Here is a 20,336-nt window from a genome sequence, read left to right as displayed (position 1 = left end):
GGTCTGTGAGAAAGTCTTAGGAGAAAAATCTAAAGATTGTTCCTAAGCCTTGGCTTCTGTTAGCCCCCTGCTGCTGTTCTTCATCAAGTTGTTTTAATGGCTTTCAAAGCAAGTGAGTGGAAAATGGTTTCTCTGGAACTTTAAGGAGTCTGAACTGAAAACTGTCATTGCTTTATAAGTAAAACACATCAAAGATTGATGGAAGAATTGCTTGTTAAACACATTGTAGATTTAATTAAAAAAATGGCTGATATCATAAAAGAGACATCAGATCATCATAACTACCTAAAGGTGAAAGTTTAATGGCTTGTCATCTGCTCAGGAACCTGTGTTAAGTATCTCTTCCATAGCTTTTGTGACCCTCTCTATATCTGCGAGACATTTTTTTTCCATGAGTGTTGCGGTTTTTTTCATCATGTATAGATGGAAAAGTACCAAAGCATAAAAATATGTAGGTGGTCGTTACTGTACTTTTTAATTTTCTGTCTGTCTTAAGGGATGCCCTTTTCTGGTATTTTTAATTAACTAGTGCTTCAAATTCTTATCTAGTTCTGAAATAGTTGTTTTTCTTTGTGTTGCAGTGCATAATATTTGTTCTGTGTGTTCAGTGTGTGCAAAGTGCATTTGTATATCTTCTACTAATTGCATATTTCTTCTGGAACCTGCCCTCTTATTTTCCTCTCCTCTCCCCACTGACAGTTCTCTCCACAGTTCTCCCAATGAGTAAATAGTGTATTTTTTACTGTTGTGTTGTAGATCTAATATGAAAAAGTGAAGAAAAGGTGTACATTGAAAACAGCATTTCCACTGAGACTGAGCCTCATTTTTTAAACCAAATGCTTTTTCTGATCTCATGCTGCATATGATCAAGGTGCACTTTTAGTAAGCAAATACAAACAATTCTTTTTAAAGACTAGAATAATTCCTCAGCAAGCTGATAAGGTACAATATCCATCTTCAGATTTCAAAAATATTCAGTGTTGTAATTCCAGTTTTAATTCACAAGTTCCTTCTGGAGTGTCACAGTTACATCTATGCATGATTCTGACTCCAGATCTGATTCTATGAAATGCAGAAAATTATTTTTCCCAAGAACCTAATATGTGATGACTGCAATTACTGGATTTTCTGCAAATGATAAGGCTTAGAAATGGTATGTTTCACCAAAAGGCATGACATTATTTGAGTGAAATCTGTAAGATTTTCATGATGTACGAGATAATTTAAATAGGGAATAAGAATATTGACTATCCAATCACCTAACATAGAATTTGATCACTTGATGTTTTAAGGATTCTTGAAAATGATATTTGTTTATGAAATGATATTTGTCATTTTAGATGATGTTTTAATTAGTTGTAATGGTTATTTGTGAACTTAGAATGGATATAGCATTCTGGTTTACTGCATAAAAAGATTCTAGACAATAAGTGGGTCTGGCCAGATATTAAGATCCCCATTATGAATTTTTGTAACTTTGTGAAATTCCAACCTTGCTGAATAAAATGGCATTTTAGTTCTTCTCATTGATAAAGCCAGGTTGTCCCTTACATTGTTTCTATTCAGTCCTGGCTGGTTTAAGCAAATTCAAAAGCAATTTGAGTAACTTTTTTTTTACTTAGTAGGTAAGCTTGTTGGAGTAGCAGCAGTTCAGTGGTTTTTAACCAGAAATTATATATTCTGACAAACTGAGCTGGGGAATATGGGGAAAAATAGGGGCAAACAGTACATGTAGGTATTGACAATAACATTATAAATAATAATTAAAAAAAAAATTAGGCTAAGACACTATATAGCTTTGTATGTATTCTTATCCAGAACTGCTGAAATAAACTATCACTGTTGACTTTGTTTAGTTTCATATTGGCTTCATTTTGGTTATCATTATGCCACTTAAACTTGTTGAGCTTCTGAAGCAGCAGGATTAGAAGAAAAATTGGCTTTCAAAAATCAAATCTTTTGGCAAATCTGCTGTAGAATTTCATATGTGTGTCTGCACTTAGCACTCTGCTTTCAGCATTGTACCATTTCTGACACTTGAAAATATTGGACACAGGCAATTTCTGGCTTACTTTGCAAAGCTGTGTTGCTCTTCAGAGTGACATTTCCATAGCACTGCAGTTTGTACAGCCTAAAATTTTATCTGTAACTCATCTGATTTGTTCTGTTCAGATAAATTTAAAAGCAGTATGAGATTATTTCATGTAGTGATAGGTCAAGGGAGAATGGCCTTAAACAGAAAGGAGATAGATTTGATTTTCCATTAGGAGGAAACTCTTGGCTGTGAGAGTGGTGAGGCACTGGCACAGGTTGCCCAGGGAAGTTGTGGGTGGATGCCCCAACCCTAAAATGTTCAAGGCCAGACTGGATGGTGCTTTGAGCAACCTGGTCTGGTGGAAGGTGTCCCAGCCCATGGCAAAGGGTCTGGAAATTGATGATCTTGAAGGTCTCTGCCAGTCCAAATCACTCTGTGAATATTGGCCTCCTGTTCAGTGAAACCAATCAGTAATCATTAGTATGGAAATTACTGCTGTAGTATTTTACAGGATAGTTCCACCAAATCTGAAACACTAATGTCTCCCTTACTGTTTCTGTAAGCCACTCTTATTTCTTGACCAGGCGAGGTGGTTGACCTGTCAGTGTGGAGAACCCTCTTTCTTTTTATCTCCTTACTTTCTCTTTGATGTGTCTAGGAGTTCAAACGTCTTGGCAAAAATCTGACAGGACTCATGGGAACACATGAGCCTCCTTAGAGCATTATGGGACACTCCATAGAGAAAGATTAATTTGTTAAAGTAATAATATGAATGTTAAGATTTAAGTGTAAGAATTATGTTGAGGGGTGGGAAAGTAGGGATTTAATCACACCCAGGGGCTGAAAAAGTCAGGGAAACGATTTCATTAAACAAAAAAATTGTCAGGATATTTGCTTTTGAAGTATTTCTGAAAACCTAGATGAATGCCAGTTGGTATTGTGTTTTCCCTCCCCTCTGTCTGTACCCTGTTCTGCAGCCCATGGGACAGAGCAGTGTCAGGCCTTCCAGTCCTGCCCTAAGTGGGATGATAAAGCACACCCAACAGTTGTGCCTTGAGGAGAGGATGAAAGGAAGAACAACTTTCTGCAGTGTTGTGTTATGTGTACATTTTAGTGAGAAAAGTGTGTCTTGCTCTTGCAAGGGAAGGTGTGGAATTGCCTGTAGTAGTCGGGAATGTTGGATCTTCATTCTCAGACCAGCCCTGCTGACCCTGTGGGATGAACTTGTGACCTTCATTCTTTGTCTAAGATTTAGGCTCTTCTGTATATGCTGAGTTCGTGCCATTGCATGCTCAGAATGAAGTCTTAGGGCTTAAAGTCTCTTGGTGTTCTCCTGAAGGACCCAACAGAAGCAGCCAAGAAAAAGTTTTAATGTGCTCACAGTATTCAATGCTGCTGAGGAGACATGCTCAAAATCCTGGGACTGTGTCTATGAACATGTTTAGGGGAAGTGGTAGCCTTGAGTTCCTGTGAGGTTTGCTGTATAGGATGTGTCCTCCCCTGCTCTTCCTCACCATGGAGACACAGCAGTGCTGCTCCTGGCTTTGTTCCCAACTTTGTTGAGGCTCAGAATGTACCAAGTGCTGCCTACTAACCTTGGGCAAGCTTGTTAATGCTGGATCTTTGTTGGCAGGTGCCAGCCTGGTGTGTAAGGCCAGGTGTACAGTTCATTGAGCTGCATTTTCTGCATTGATTTGAATGCTGCATCAGAAGTATTTTGTCCTTTGCAAGTTATATATATAAATGAATAGATTTGTGAACCATTTTAAAATCATACTCATGTGATCCATGATATTGCTTATCAGGCGCATTAGGAAAACCAAGTAACTTGGCAGTTATGCATGATGGATTGTTTTCTGTGTTGTTTGGAGAGTTTCTTAATCCAATTTTAATGATACAGCAGTCTGTGGACAGGATTTTTCTTAACAGCATTCTGCTTCAGGTGACACAGTCAGTAGTTGTTGTTTTTTCTTTTTTTAAATTAGAGCAGCATTCATCAACTGCATTGCTTTTGAATGCAGATTTATTATCTGTTTAAATGTGGAGTGGCCCAGTATTGTGGTAGAAGAGGGATAGTTTTATTTTCCTGCTGGCTCTTTGTCAGCCAGAAAAGATTTTAATCAGATCCTATATAAGTTGCCATGAATTATTAGAATGACTAAAGAGGTAATGAGAAATATTAGACAATTGATGGTGGTGATTAGCTTTTGGCTGAAGTACCCGTGGCAAGTTAAACTGTGGTTTTATGGTGTTGTCAGTGTTGTTTTCCCGAATGACATAGCAAAATTAATGATGAAAGGACAGTTTCTTTCCTTCCTCTCTTGGATGAGGGTCATGACCTAGGGTAGCAAAGATGATGAAATTATGCTTGTAGGCGTAGTGGTTGCCTTGGGACTGATGATTTTAAGATTCATTTACTCCTTCTGCCTATTATACTTGTGTTTGCTTTTCTGCCTGCTGTGCCTGCAGGGATGAGGTGAAAGCCCTAAATCCCAGCTAAGCCAGGGGGGTGAATCCCTCTCTGAGTCAGAGATCCTACGTGAGGCTGTGCTGTACCAGAACTGACCAGGCAGTCATGAGCTGTGGACCATAGCAGTGCTTGCCCTGTGTGCAGCATTTGGAGAATCCTCTTGCTAAGGGGCTGAAAGGTTATTTTGACTGATGAGTGCACAGGATGAGTACAGGAAGGAGCTCAAGAATATTTAGTGAGAATTCTCATCCACTTTGGGGTCTTGAACTTGCAATGGGTACTTTATATTGAGTTTCATTCTGTCTTGAAACAGCTACAACAGACAGACATGATTGATCTAGGTATGTTATGATGAGTGCAGAATTATTGCCCCTGCCTGTCATTAAATATCACGAGTCTGAAATTTCAGTCAGGCCCTTTATCTTGGTAACTCGTCAAAAGGAGCAGCTGCCAGTGGACAAGAAAAGATGAAAACAGGTTTCCTGGAAATGTTTTCAATTCTTTTGGTCTCTCTTAAAAAAACCCAACAAAATTAAGCAAAATTTATTTTTCTCATATTTATGTGAATCTCAGTAAAATTTAGAAGTTTGAAAAATATTGTCTATATTAACTTAGGAGTTTAAGTGCTATTTTCCAAAGGAATTTTCAGGAGTTGGTCTCACTTAATTTCCCTAACACTCCATTAGGTAGTAGAGCAGAAATAATTCTGTAATCCTAGACAAATATTGCAGTCTAAGTCCCACCACAGAAATTACATTATTCAATAAAGATGTTTAGATGCAACTGGGGGGTTCTGGCGTTAGGCTGAAATTGCAGTGGTCCACGGTAAAGTCTAAATTCAATTCTTCCATCTTTCTAGTGAGGGTCTTAAAGGTGAAGGATATTGAATGCTAAAAAGTGCTTTTGTAAATCTCATATTTTGGAGTTGTTAATGAATTATTATATATTTGAAGTAGGGCTATGAACCCACATCTGTGTTCCCCAGATTAATTTATTACTGAGCTACAAAGGCCATGCTTGTTTGTTTGTTTGTTTCCAACTGCAACAATTTGCAATAATTTATACAAATAAGGAAAACTCCAGAAAAAGTACTGAGGCACAGAACACCCAGGAGGTCTCAGCAGCCTTTGACTGAGGTATTTCCCTGGCGTTTATTCTCTGAGCTGGAGCCAGCAGATGTGCATCCTGGACCTTTGTTTCTCAGCCTCCTATTGTAGTTATTGCAAATTGTGTGAGATTTTTTCTTAAACAATATCAGAAAAAATATTGGTAAAAGATTAGAGAAAAGGCCTTTGGTGGGGAGGTTTTCAGCAAGTATGGGTACAAGTGTGAGATGTGTAATACATCTGTTTGAAAGTATAGCACTTATTTACAGTAAAGAATTTTGCTATCACATCAGCTGAATGCAGTTTCCAAATTACATTATCTCTGTTAAAACTTGTTTTGTTATTAGGAGTATTTTTCTTATCTACATCCAGTCAAAGTTAAAAGTTTTAAGTTTTCCTATAGTGTTCTAGAAAAAATAGCGTGAGTAATTTTGGAAATATGGAAGGCGTATGTTCCTTTTATCCCTGCAAAATAAGAAAGTGTGCTACAAACTTCAAAGGGAAAACACAGTTGTGAAAATGGAGAAATACATGCAGCAAAATTCAATAATATAAAAGGAATTAATTCAAAAGAACAGTTGAATATTCACTTTAAATTTTATCAGTTGTATACAATGAGAGAGGAATCTGAAGTTAGTAGTTGGTTCCTTTGTACAGAATTGGATTTAACTTAATACTAGGAAATCCCCATCTGTATCTCAACTTATAACCTTAAATTATATGCTGACTTGGCAGTAAAATGATGTGAGAAAAGTCATAAATTTGACCTTTGTGCATATTGTGTTTCTTAATGTCCTTATTCTTTGTAGTATAGATTTCAATGCACTGCTGTGGATTTGCCTTGGAATAAAGTGTGTTTGATCTGTACATGCAATTGTTCCTGATAATGATGTGTATTAAAAACAGAAAAACAAGGTGAGAAAGGAGATTTGATTGTATTTAATGTACTTATATATGCTTAATTCTCATGTTTTATAAATTTCATTCAAAGGTAAGTGATATTAATGATAGCTGAATGCCAAGGTAAACTGCAACAACTCCATTGTTGAAAAGTACACACAAAAAAACAAACTGTGACCTGAAAAGTAAACTTCCAGAGGATTATAGGAGAAAGTTTACTTACACATCAGGTATCTTAGTTGTAATTGTTCTGGCAGTTGATGTACATAAAATGAACAAAGTGGCTTGGCCCAGTATTGCATTAACAGTTGAATAAATTAATGCATTCTCCATTGTTTACTTTACCTCCCAAAGTGTGAAAAAATTGCACCTTTGAACAGTAAACTCTATTGCTATAACCATCTGTTTGCAGTTTCATTACACACTCCTACCAGAATAACCTTCTCTTTGAAGAGAAAATTGATATGGGTTGTAAAATCTCCGGTCTCTGACCTTAGGTTTTATGTCCCTTGAGGTATCCCTGGTGTGGTCTCCACTGGTGGATGTTAAGGTTTCTTCAAGAAGTACCTTTATGTCTTCCAGCTAATTTCAGATAAGAAGCCCATGCATCAAAGAGTTGCCTGTCACACAGTGCTGAGCACTCCAGTCTCTTGTTCAAGCCTTAAAATGAGCTGAGTGAGACCCCACAACTTCGTCCTGCCCTGCCCAGAACTGCTGGGCATCTGGCATGATGTCCTGTAGTGTGAAGGGCGTTTGTCTGCATGGACTTCACTAGCTCAGTCTTGCTTCTGAAACTGTTCCTATTGTCAATTAAGGACAATTAGCAGCACTAGTATTTAGCTTCAGGTAGAATGTTCACTTTTAATTCTGTTAAAATGTCATGAGTTTGTGTAATTTTGGGTGCATACTCTAGAAGGGCACTAAACTGAGTAATTTCCAACTGAAATACTTGAATAGGGAAGTTAAAAACTGAAAAATGCCATTATTTGTAATCATGATGCTTTTAAAATAAACACTCTGGATAGTTTAGTAATGAAATATTACAAGCTTTGTTTAAAAAGCAAACACTCCCCCCCTTCCTCTTGAGCTTAAACAGTGGCTTGTTTAAAAAACCCAGTAAAATTCCATAACACTTAAACTCTTTTGAAGTAGTTTTTCAACATCAGCAAGTAATTCTGCAAATTGCTTTTGAAGATGAGGCTTCATTTACTCCAGCGTGTGCAGTCTGATGGAGTGGATTAGTGGGTGTGGACTGAAATGGTAATTTGGGCTTTTTTGTGTGCCTGGGTCTCTCTGCAGAACACTCCCTATCTCGCACATCTCTGTCCTCCTGCAGTAGTTGTGAGAGGATCAAGGCTGTTCTATTTAATAGTTACTGCTGAAGACTTGAAATCTGTATGACTGCATTGCATTCATATTGACTAATAATTTTTCATTTTTTGTTTTTCACTTTCATTCTACTAAATAATTTTTAATCAGTTTTTTTTTTTTCTAGAGCATTTTTTTTTTTTTTTATTAGGTGAGTTCCCAGAGCCAGCCCACACAAATATCAGTGGTGAGGTGAGGGTAGAGTAAAGATGTGCAGGTGGGGGTAGGAAAAGGGGCTGCTTGCTTTTTGTCTCACTTACATTATTTTGGGACTGCGCCCCAGGACAGCGTGACTTCAACATCACATTTGAATTAGTAGTTATGTTATAAGACAGCCCAGCATGACAGTTCCCTAATTCTGCTGTGTACATTCTAAAGGAAAAAAAAAGGTCACTCAACTAACGCAAATTGAAACTATTTTATTGATTTTAATATTTTTCTATTATTATAAATAATAATACAAATTTAATATTTTTGTATTATTATAAATAATATTATAAAATATTTTAATATTTTTGTAACCGAGTTCATGGTTTTATGCTAGCTGAAAGTGCTTCTTTTCATTTTGAAAGATAATGCAGAACTTTCTATGAAGTCTGTAATTATATAAAAAGAAGACAGCATTCTCCCTGCTTGCTACAAATCAAACCTTTCAAGTAGACAAAAAAATTATGATAAGTCATTATTTCAAACAAATTTCAGATGCAAAGTAGTCTTTTCAAGACAGGATTTATCTTTTAGATGAAAAAGTTGAATATTAAATATCATTGAATTTTTGACTGTTCATTTGCAGCTTTTTTTCATGGATGAAGATTTATAGATACAGCATGGTAGTTCTTCAGCTTCTATATAGGAAAAAATCCACCCCACTGACTCATTAATCCAATAAAAATATTCAACAGGAAGCAATAAAACTTTTAAATTATATTGACTAGTTATTGAATAGGTATTCTGTTGTAATTTTAAAATCTTGAGGAGTCCAAACTTGCTTTAGCTATCTCAGTTTGATCTTTGTTCTTCATACAGGTTTCACAGCATTGTGGTGACTACCGATGCTTTATTTCTTTTAAAAAATTCCAAACTTTGTATTTTGAGAGTGATTTTTTTATTCACATAATTTTTGTATATGCTGAAATTACTATGAAAAATGTTCAGACAGTGCAAGGTAATTTGGTGACTAATTGTCTCTGATAGTGAAGCGAAAAGAGTAAAGTCCTAAGTTTGTCCTGGAAGTGCAGTTTCTTCAGGCACATCATTGTGGGCACTGAAAACATTTTGTATTGATTCTGTAGAACAGAGAGTTCCAGCATTAATAATTGAGGTGACAAGAAATTGTTTACATTATGTTATCAGTGTTCATATGTTGCCACTGAAAACCACTGTAGATGTGACATCAGGTTCCATTAGGCTGGAAAAAGAAACATAACATGGAAGCCTCAGCTGGTAGCAGCACTTCTTCAGCAGTGAGAGGAGGAAGGAAGGGAAAGGTTCATTTGCAGAGGGATGAGGACAGAACTTTTATGGCTTTACCATAGGGGAAATCCACTCTGTTAAACCCAGGGTCTGGGACTTGAGAAGCAGCAGCTTACACACATCTTTCCTGTTGTAGAACCATATCTTTTATAAACCAAAAAGTTCTGAATTTCTGAGTTGCTTTTATTGCAAATTTATCTCTTGACAGCTTTTATTGGTCATAAAAAGGTGAATATGGCTGAAAACCATTAAGCTGAGACACTTAAGGAAATAAAGGTGGCAGGAGGGAGCAGGTGCTGGCTGTGTTGGTGCAGATTTTTGTCTTCTTGAGTCAGTTTCTTCACTGCTTATGTGGAATAACCTCACAAAAACCCATCTAATAAAATGAGAAGTTCAGTGTTCTCTTGCTATGAATGTTTGGGCAACAAGTTGACACCTCCACAGGAGAATGCATGGTGAATTTCCAGATAGAGGCATTGCTTTGCCCATTGGTACTAAACTTGGTGAACACATTTGTAGAAGATTAGTTTAATGTGAAAATAAGTGCAATAAAAAAACAAGTTTTATACTTTTTGAAAGAAAAGCATAACCCTCAAACGATTTTTTTTGAGAGCAGAAAAAAAGTAAAAAATTGATTATTACTCTAGGGAGTTTTACTGCTTTGGTCCGTGTAAGTCATTAAACAGGGACCTCACTCTTGCTTGACTTTGCTGATTCTGGTTTAAGACCGTTATTTGCCAATTAATTCTCTTATCTGTTTTTCAGCACCCATAGTAGAATTATTTTATTACATGAAGAATGCTCATTATCCCTTTGTATTAAGGATGTGAACTGCTTTTGTGTCTTAGGAGTGTGGAAACAGAGGAGATGGAGCAATGAGGACAGAGTTATTTTTATTTTATAATTGTTTCAACTTTTCCAGTGGGATTTTTTTTTTCACAAATACGGAACATTTACTTCTTGGGTGACTGCTTTAAACCAAATCCAAATGGTAAAGACTGGGGGATCACGACTTGTTTTTCATTTTAACCCTCATAACTAGTGCATGTAGCTTATCTAAATCAGAATGTATTTGTCTTAACTGCCTCTGTTTGTTTACATCAACTTTTGTCTGGGCTCTAACTGAATTGTAAGATCATTGAACAGGAACTGTTCCCACTATATGTGTTTAGTGCCTTTCACAATGGGGCACCAAGCCTCATGTTGTCTCTCCTGTAATGTAAACAGAAAGAAGTTAATCATTGTCATGGACAGATTTCTTTTCTTTTTCTTTTAGTGGTATATGTGATGTTAATTTGCTTATTTCGGACGTATTTTGGACATATTTTGGACGCATGTCTCCTGCATTTTAAGTGATCTTCCTGCATGGCCTGTTACTTTTCTCTTCAAAAATATGTAATACAAGGTTCAAAACCTTTTTACTGAGGTGGTTTTGGTGTAACTTTACAGTTCTTGGCCACTTAGACTTTCTCTGCCCAAGCAGAAGTGGATAAACGTGGGAAATGTCATAAGGCAGTGCCTTTAATTTGGTCACTTTTTAAATTTTTAGATACTTGTATAAGGCAAATAATATAGGAGAAGCTTTAAGTCAGTTTTGGGTAAAGATTATTTCTCCTTCACTTCTATGTTGTCTGTCCAGAGCTCATTTCAAGGAGTCATTAAATAAGTGACAATCACAGTTTTGTTGAATAAAACTCCAAACAGAGTAACTACAGGAATCTGTTACTGTAAACCTGTGTATGGAGGATTTATTTTATACATCCTTGTGTGATGTTGTGAAAAAATTATTACACAAAGTTAAAGGAAGCATTAGAGCAGTTTTGTGAGTGTTCTTTCACTTTTTACACCAACATGTTTTCAGCTTAGATTCTCTTCTAACAAAATCTAAGAAGAATAAGGCTTTAATTGCACATGTTTAAAACATACATGTAATGCAGTTTGTCTGCAGCTGTTTCAGAAGCTGTCAGTTAGTTCTTTTATACATAAGCAAGGCAAACCTCTCTGTGCAGTTGCAGAACTTGAGCACTGGTTCATTGAGATGAGACAGATCAGAGAGGATCAGTGCTCAGAAAAACCTCAGCCTTTTTCCCAGGGAGGCAGCTATGACACAGTGCTTCTATATTATGAGAAATAGTGAATATTTTTTCACCATCTCTGTGTAATTCATGGTTTTACAGACTTTTGCTGTGTCAGGCCTTAGTGTGGCACTGTACCAAGGTTACCATAAGCTGTGTGCCATGGATTACAGCATCTCTGTCCTTTCTCTTCCTCACCTTGAAACTCAGTAACATCTTATAACTAGAGTACCACAGCTCTAATTTAGTTAAATGACTTGTGAAAAGGATCTCATTCTTTGGGACGATTCTTGGAACGATCCTTGAGGAAGAGCCTTACACCTCTCTCTATAAAATTGCGTTCAAGTACTTATTCTTTCCATTTGAAAAAGCTGCATCTGCAGAGAAATTGTGAGTGTCTGGAGGGCTGTACACCACAGCTAGACTGAGGGGATTGGTTTGTTTGGGTTGGGGGTATTTTAAAAGCCCAGGATGGTATCAGATCAGTCTAACAGTGATGAGTATTGGTACGTGTGCAGACACCTTACCTCATGTAAGAGCTGCTTCAAGAGCTGGTTCTTCTCAGGTGGCAGACTGTGCATGGGCCCTGCCCTCAGGGAAAAAAAGGAGGAAGGCATTGAAGCTGCCCAAAGTGAAGAGTAAAAACTTCCAGTGACTTGTGTCAGAGCATGTCCAGGGTCTGTCACATGTGGAGCATACCCAGTGTCACCCTACAGTCAGTGCCAGTGAATGTTTCTTTCTACATCATTAGCACGGCAAGTTCTTTTTCTCTTCTTTGTTGGCCTGCCTGGGCTGAGTCTTAGACAAGTTCCTCTAGCAAGCAAGAGTTATCCTAGTTATCCTTTAGGCATTCTGGCAGTGATTTGACCTTGCTGTACAGATATTTTGTTGCCTCAGGTGGTGGACAAAAGCAAAGGACAGCAATATCCCTGGCACAGTGATTCTTAAGGCATTTTAGCTAGAGGGCATGTGATAAAAAGAATGGTATTTTGATAGGCTGCAGACAAGTCCAACTTATCCATTACAAATAGTGTGAAGAGACTCCTGCTTGTAATTATGGCACTGAGGTGGTGCAGGAAGAGTCTGAAGAAAATTATTTCAAGGATGGTATCAGGACAATGTGAAGATCGAGTATGGGTGATATAAACAGCTCTGCACAGGTAGGAGTCACATCTGCTGAACTTGCAGCCACTGTCAACACTTGTCTAGCAGAGAGCACTTGGCAGTGCCTGGTTGTCCTGCAATCACCTGAAGCAGAAGGCAGTGAGTCTCCTTGTGCAGACTGCCAAGCTGGGAGCTAGCTGTTGTTGATTCTGATTTAGTTACCAATGCCATTACCAAGTCAGTCTTACAGACAGTATGGTCTTGTGACACACTTTGCACATTCAGGTAGTACTGAAATGGCTGCTTGTGCTCTCTTTTTAGAGTTGGAGTGTGTTTAATTTGGGTGCCTTTTCAAGGCACTGTCTTTTGCCACCCTCTGGTGCCTTTTGCCAGACATGAAGAGTGTTCTGGGGAAGCATTGCTGTGTGCTTTCTCTGTTCTTAAAATTTAGAGACAGGTTGCCAGGCAAGATGGACATCTCGTCTGACCTGGTATGGCTTTCTTATGCAATTAGTACTTATGTAAGTGATCTGTCTTCTGTGTAATGTGAAACGAGGTTGTCTCACATGCTGCCTCTCCTGGAATACAGCTTTATTAATTTACACATACTATATGCACTAGTTGAGTGTTGCAACATCACAGAACCTGATCACTGAGCACAGAACTAGAGTGTGATTACTTTGTGATTAAAGATTTACCAAATCGATTATGTGTTACACAAGGTTGCTGCAGTATCAGAACTGCTGTTCTGAAGAGATTAAAACTAATGTAAAATAATTCTGACATATTAATCTTTATAAACATCACAGGACACATTTCCTGTTTGAAGCATAATTTTTAAAATATTTCTCAAATGTCATAAAATAATTCTTTCTCCTTCCTGTCATCAATGCTTAGATCTCCCAGCAATCAATTATACTCAGTTCTCACTGCATTGATAAATGCTGTGATTGTTCCTTATTGGACATTGGAGAATGAACTACTTGTAATAATGCAATTACATATGCTTATTAAAAAGAAAAATGTTAAGGGTTTGAGAGAGCCTTTGTGTTTCACAAAGATACTTCCTTTTTCAGGAATGATGTTGACCACTGATACCTTTAATATTGCAGCTATCTGTAACTGTGGTGATAGCAGAGCTTTGTCAAAGACCAGGATACATAGAGCTGAACAGTTTAAGAGGTACTCATAGCCACTTGGCTTTTAAAAGCATGAATCTTCATCATTTCAGCAAGCAATACTTTTGTCTCAAAGACAAGATAGAGATACTACATGCAGCTTGATACAGTTGGTTAGAATCTGGCTGGAATTAATGTTCTGTAAAGTATGTAAAGCAGCATAAGAACCATTGGTAACTGTTTACATGCTATTAATAATTAGCAACCTTCCTAGCAGTCTGTTAGGAAAGAACCATGCATTGGGTACAATAGAAACTCAACTCCATTCGGTTGGGTTCAAATTACATTTGACTTCGACAGTGGGGCATGAATGGGGCTCATTTGAGTTTCTGCCACTGTAAACAAAGAGATGTTGGAATGTTTCATTTGTTTATTGATTTATTTATTTGGACAGGTGCAACTTGATCATATGAAAAAAAAATTAATTCAAATATAAGCTGAAAATAGCTTAGTAAGCATTGTCCAGTCGGAGTATATGATATTAACCAATGTCTTGACTCAAAATAATTTAGTCTGTGGCTGGTTTTGAATTTGGGTCTTAGAATAATCAAATCATGTTCTGGAGAAAGTGCTTTACCTGGACCTAGAAAATAGAAAATACAGATTTTATTTTCTGATTAATTTCTTTTTATGTACTAAGTTCCTTCTTTGACTTTCTGCTAAAAATTATGTGCACGTCTGTGAGGTAGGCTGTGTTAATGGTAATAGAGCTCATCCTTGGGAAGAGGTCATTCAGTTCTGATGGATCCCATCTGTATGAGGATGATTCTCTGGGGTATAATTTTCCTCAGCTATTTGAAACCCTCTCATAAGTGCTCCAAAGCGATCAGGTTCTATAATTTGCAAGAGGAAAGAGCTAGGAAGATTGTTGGTGTGATTGTATGTTAGAATGCAGTATCACAGGACTAATAGCCTAAATTAATGCAGGGAGAGAGTTGATTCGGGCTTTTTTTGGCATCTCCAGCACCTGGACACCCACATTTCTCCAAAGTGAACACTACAAAGGGAGAATGGATGATGGTAGCACCAATTTAGGATTTGGGGCAGGGAAGGTTGAGACTAGAGAAACAATATGGAGTTACATGCAGAAGACATTACCCGTGGTACAAAGTTTTCCAGTTCTTTTGTGTTAAATGGAAAATTGCTCAGCAATCTGCTAACAAATCCCACAAATACCTTGCTTACAGGTAGAAATAAACTTACAGAAAGATTGAGCTGACCTTGCACATTTAATACCTTAAATTATCTTACCATACAACACAGCCCATGTTGCAGCTGTGTATTGTACCATAGTCCTATCAAATATGTTCCTCTGTCTCTCAGCAGGTGGAATGAATTGGATATACACTCAGATTTGGAAGCAATGCCTTTAATATTTCAGTTCACACTAAGAATCTGCTGTCTTTATTTTCCTTTCAACATTACATTGCATTTGAGCAATGACAGGGCTTCTCCTGTGCTGCACACGTTGGATTCCTGTCAGTGCTAACAGAAGGTATGTGCACACAGCAATGGAAGCACGGATTAGAGTTTCTCTTGAGGTGAACAACTGTTTATAATTAGAGTTGTGGGAATGAAGGAAAACCCAGCTAGCAAGCAAGCAGTCCCTCTTCCAAAAAGCTTGGTAAACTCATAAAGCTCAGGGGCTTAATCTCTGAACCAGAGTGCTTGTTATCTAATCCCCACCAGCTGTTGTGTACTTGGTAGCCATGACATCTGTAATAGAGCTGAAGGGCCTGTCTATATTGGTTGGCACCTTTACCCACCAACTGAACTCGATTCTTCTCTCATTGCTCACATTTACCTGCTTTAAATCATTAACCAGTTGCTCAGGGTTTGATCATCCATTTAACCATACTTTATAATAGAAGTCAAGTGCTGCTTTTCACATTAAGCATATTTTAGGTGTGTAGGTCTTCAGCAGGTCTCATTTTTGTGTTGCTTATAAGAAAAAGGTATCAACCACAAGAATTTCCTCTGGTTTCATACTGATTCCTAACACAGACTTAAAACTGACCTGGGAGTGAAATCTCTTGAGTTGTATTTGAACTGAAAACCATCACACTTCCAGTAAACAGAATAAAGAATTATATGCATCTCCATTCACTGATGTGTATGAATTGCTATAGGTAACTATAGAAGGTATAATATAAATGTAAGCAAGGTATATGTGTTCATTATAATTGTGAAAGGACACTTGTTTTCAGAGATCACTGTCAGCTAGTGGATATTGTTCTTTTTGAGCTGGCAGAGGACAGGAATTGGCCCATTTTGAGAAAATCAGCCATTTTATGTCTCCCAGTTCTTGAGTGAGTGCTGTGAATCCAAGCCCTGAGCACCACCAGCAGTGCAGAGGAACAGCTGCTGTGCAGAGTGGAGTGTGACCCCTTCATGCTAGGTGTGGATAAAACTCCTGTTTTGGTCCTTGTAAGGGCTTAGAGGGAAGGTGCCTTGTTCCTGGGTCCCACATGGGTTTAGTTAGGAGCTAAGGGCTGAGCTGTTCTCCAGGTAGGAGCATTTCTGGACATGGAAGAAAATACCTGTGGGTTATTTTACTGGTTTAAACAGAGCTGTTTATGGCTTCCTGGCACTGTGAATAGTTAGATTGGGCAGCTGAAGTTGATACTGTGGCCAAAACTGGGCCTGAAGGCTGCAATAAATGTCTGCTAGCTGTCATCATATTATTGTGGGTCTAAGATTTTGAACTGTCCTAAGACAGCTCCAGTGTCTGTAATACCAGCTGTCAAAATCCAGAATACTGGCCTCATAAATAAAGCTAACTATACTAAGTTTTCAAAGGAATGCCTCTCAAGTTTTGTTAAATTTCATTATAGTAATTTTTCAGTTGGAGTTAATTTGATTGATTTTTTTTTTTTTTTTCCCCAGAATGGCACAAAGAAGTTCTGGGATTTTATGAGGACACATGACAGGTAACAATGGCATCACATTATTTCCCATTATCTTCTGTTGTATTTCATACTGTGTTCTCTTTAACTGGTCAAGTGTTGTTGATGTTTTCTTTCCTCCAATTTCCTCTTCAGTTCTCACTTCTTGTGTAATACTTACATGTGGTTCTCTACTGTTTAAGATAGAATTAGCAGAAATTTTAAAATCTCCTTGTGGTTTATTATGTTTTCAGTGAGTTTTGTCTTTTCTTGACTGTTCCAGTATTAGAGTTTTAACACATAATTGTGCATTAACACATTATTGTGCACATTGTTTACACATTACATTATTAACACATTATTGTACATTTTAATGATTACATAGAAGATGGAACTGAAAGTTGGGATTGTATGAAATTCTCTTTTTTGAGTGAGAATTTATTACCTGAAGGACGGAGTTTATTCTGTCTTTCCAAATGTATTTCTGTGATCAGAGAAGAAAAGCAATTAGCTTCTGACTTCAAAGATCAGTTCATACAACATTATAACAAATAAGGTGTATATAAAACAGACCAAGTCTCAGTGTTATTAAAAACTAAAATATTTATATATGTCTTTCAAAAAGTATTAATATTTAATCTGTTTGCTGAAAATTCAGGCATTAGAAGATAAAAATAAAAAGCAAGGGTAACAACTTTTTCCAAGAAAAAGCTTTTCTAAATCTATTAAATGTAAAAAATGTAGCAAAACACTAAAATAAATTGTGACATAACCAGAGCCACATCAGGAGATGTGTTTTTTGTGTGCATTAAATTACTAAAATCCATTGCATTTTGGTAAATTCTTCTCTGTTGAAACCCTCTAAGTCCTTACATTATTATTTTTGTGATGTGAGTCTTTATATGCATGTGGGTGCCTGGGAGGGATATAAAATTCTAGCAGCAGTTTTTATCTATATAAAGATTATGAAGGTAAAATTTTCAGGAGAATTGGGAAAGTATTAGTTGGATTAAAAATGCCTGTAGTGCTTGAGAATGAGGACAGAAAAGGGAGTGATATTTCAATACTGAACTTCACACTTGCTTTTGGAATTTGCCTGGAAGACAGTTCTGTCTTTGCACTTTGTCTGTCCATATGGGCATGTGCCTGAATTTATGATGGCAGATACAAAGGCTGAAATGATAATTGATTGCTGGAAATTTAATATATTCCCATTCAAGCAAGTGAATCCAGCCTCAAGTCACAGTGCTGAGAACATGACTTCCAGATGAATTTATGTGACTATTTTTGTTTAAACTTTGGTTTATCACTGTGTGATAATGTGTGAATATATGCAACTAACTGAGTGGGGTAAGTATTAAAGGATCAGTTTTCCATGAACTTCTTGGGAACAGTATTTCTGAAGGACTTTTGTGGACATTTTTAAAATAGTTGAGAACATAACTTTATAAAAAGGCTACAGCCACATGTCATGCCAGTCATCTCTGGTCACATAACATTTGTTAGCTTCAGATGCACAACAGCTGCCACCCCAACTTATTAGTGACTACTGTGGAACTGCAGAATGTCTGACACTCTTTCACAAGGAAATTCATGGCAGCTTCTGACACCAAAGGTAGTAATGTGAACTTCCTGCATAGGAAATCCATGGGTTTACATAAATTTGTTTTTGTGAATAGGAAGGCAGTTATTACTCAATACATTAGTCAGATTCAAAATCCCTTATAATACTTTAAAGCTCTACATTTTGATGTATTTTAATAGCTGTGATGGTTATTATATGGAAAAGTCATGCTAATTAGTTACTGAAGATTATAAAGAACTTCATGCTGAGAGAGCTCTTACAGGTTCATTACTGTCAATGAAAGATAAATATTGAAGAAGAGGAGAGGTTTCTGGAACACAGTTCTGTTGGTCAGGATTTCCTGCTGTGTGTGTCTGCTTGAAGAAGATTGTACATGTTTTCCAGAATTAAGATCCCTTTTCCATAATACTTTTTCATAAGTATTCATAGCTTACAATGAAATGCTCCAAGTGTCTGCAATAAGGCTATTTACCTGAACTGAGCATGTTCTGTAAAGATCTGTAAAGAACACATGTATATATTATATATTTACATAGAATTTATATGTATTACAAATTTAGTGATGATGAATTAAAAAAACAACTGTGTAATCCTGTAAAACCAGACATTGTGCCTAACCCATGTCTTTATTTGTCATCCTCTTTCAGCAGCACAAGTTAAACATGCTTAACACTGACTTCCTTGCTGCATGGTAGTGAAATCAGAGCTTGTGTGCTGGGTTCCTTTGGGACCCCAGTGTTCTGTCTCATTTCCAATTAGGTCAATGTAAGCCAATATTTAATAGATTTGTATCAGAAGATACAGGAAAATATTTACCAAGAGAGATGAAGTTATTGTTGTATAAATGAATCCTTTCCAACTGTTCAGATGAACAGCTGATTAAATTGTACAAAGACAAAAGCACAAGGGCTGCAGTAGTCACTTCATTTGCCTTAGATGTGAGTCATCTTTTAAAATCTCACTATATGTTGCAGTAGGGCAAGATCATTTAACCATATGTAGTCTGGTGGTGTAACTCTAGCACAAGGTAAAATAGCAAAATTGGTATTACTTTTCCTTTTCTTCCCTTTATTTCTTTTCTTTCCTTTAGTTATTGCACATCTTGGGCATGAGTCTACAGTATGTGGTTCATGAGCTCTCTTAAGATCAAGATCATTCAGAACTAGACATCCATCCTGATGTCACTGCTGTAATTCATGTTGAACAAATAATTGCTTATTCCCAATCCCTCCCTGCCATTGAAAGACAAAAATAGTTATGTGCAATTTATTACTGATCACACAATAAACTGTGTTAAGGCGAACCTTCAGAACCTGTGCTGTCAGAAGTCAACTGTGTGTCAGCATAGACAAAAGAAGCAGCATTTCTTACCATATTTAGGTTTAAATTCTAATAGGAGGAAGATCCACAACACAAGGACAATACCTATGGACAGTAGTTTGGTCCTGGAATGCTTTGCCCAGAGTCTCCATCCTTAGAGAAATCCAAACCTTTACTGGACAAAGCTCTGAGAAATCAGGCCCAACTTAGAGTGACTTCTAACAGGAGATTGGATCAGATGATTTCCAGAAGTCACTTACATCCTGAAGGTGTCTATGATTTTACAAGCATATTAAATGTTTAATGAGTGTTACAATTCCCATCTGAAAACTGTCAAAAATTTGAAAACTTGTCAAGGAATCTGTCAATTCATAAGCCATTTTTCTATTGGAAAATAATGAGCTTACTATTGTTCTTGTCCTGTGGAGTTAGATTTAAGTTAATATTTATTTGAAACACACAGATGAACATTGTCAGAGCTCATTGGAAGGTTTTACAATGTCATTAGAAATAACAATGAAGTTTACTCAAAATGAATGAAGTAAAAATCCTTGATTACCTCTTCTCCACTGTAATTATTGAACAAGTTTATTGAGGTGTTGCTCCTAAGAGTTAAATAATTTTGGCCTGTTGTGTCAGGCACACAGCACAAGATGCTTTCTGCAGTTATGCACTGCTTACTTTTCTAATTAAGTGTAATTTTCACTTTAATACTCAAGGTGATGTGTTTGGTCATTATTAAACATATCCTAATGAAAATCAGGCAGAGTGCAAGCAATGAAAATTTAGATACAAGGTTTATTTCAAGATTGTTTTTAGGCTTGGGTCTGTCAGAAC

At 37.0% G+C, this 20,336-nt stretch overlaps 1 protein-coding gene across 2 annotated transcripts in view; it reads left to right on the top strand.

The window, feature by feature from the left end:
• Positions 1-20,336, top strand: part of NUDT14 (nudix hydrolase 14) — a 60,430-nt gene that overhangs the window by 11,738 nt on the left and 28,356 nt on the right. The window contains exons 1-2 of one of the 2 annotated variants that reach the window (XM_058027183.1): positions 13,693-13,713; positions 16,596-16,639. In XM_058027183.1, the coding sequence (XP_057883166.1) occupies positions 16,623-16,639 (17 nt within the window). In that variant the 5' untranslated portion in view covers positions 13,693-13,713; positions 16,596-16,622. Of the gene's footprint in view, positions 1-13,692; positions 13,714-16,595; positions 16,640-20,336 lie in introns of those variants that run through there. The other variant, XM_058027182.1, reaches the window with a different exon arrangement.

Source organism: Melospiza georgiana, chromosome 6 (genome assembly GCF_028018845.1).
Source record: "Melospiza georgiana isolate bMelGeo1 chromosome 6, bMelGeo1.pri, whole genome shotgun sequence".
NCBI lineage: Eukaryota > Metazoa > Chordata > Aves > Passeriformes > Passerellidae > Melospiza > Melospiza georgiana.
The sequence above is the reverse complement of the archived record's forward strand: the minus strand, read 5'-3'. Positions and strand labels throughout refer to the sequence as shown.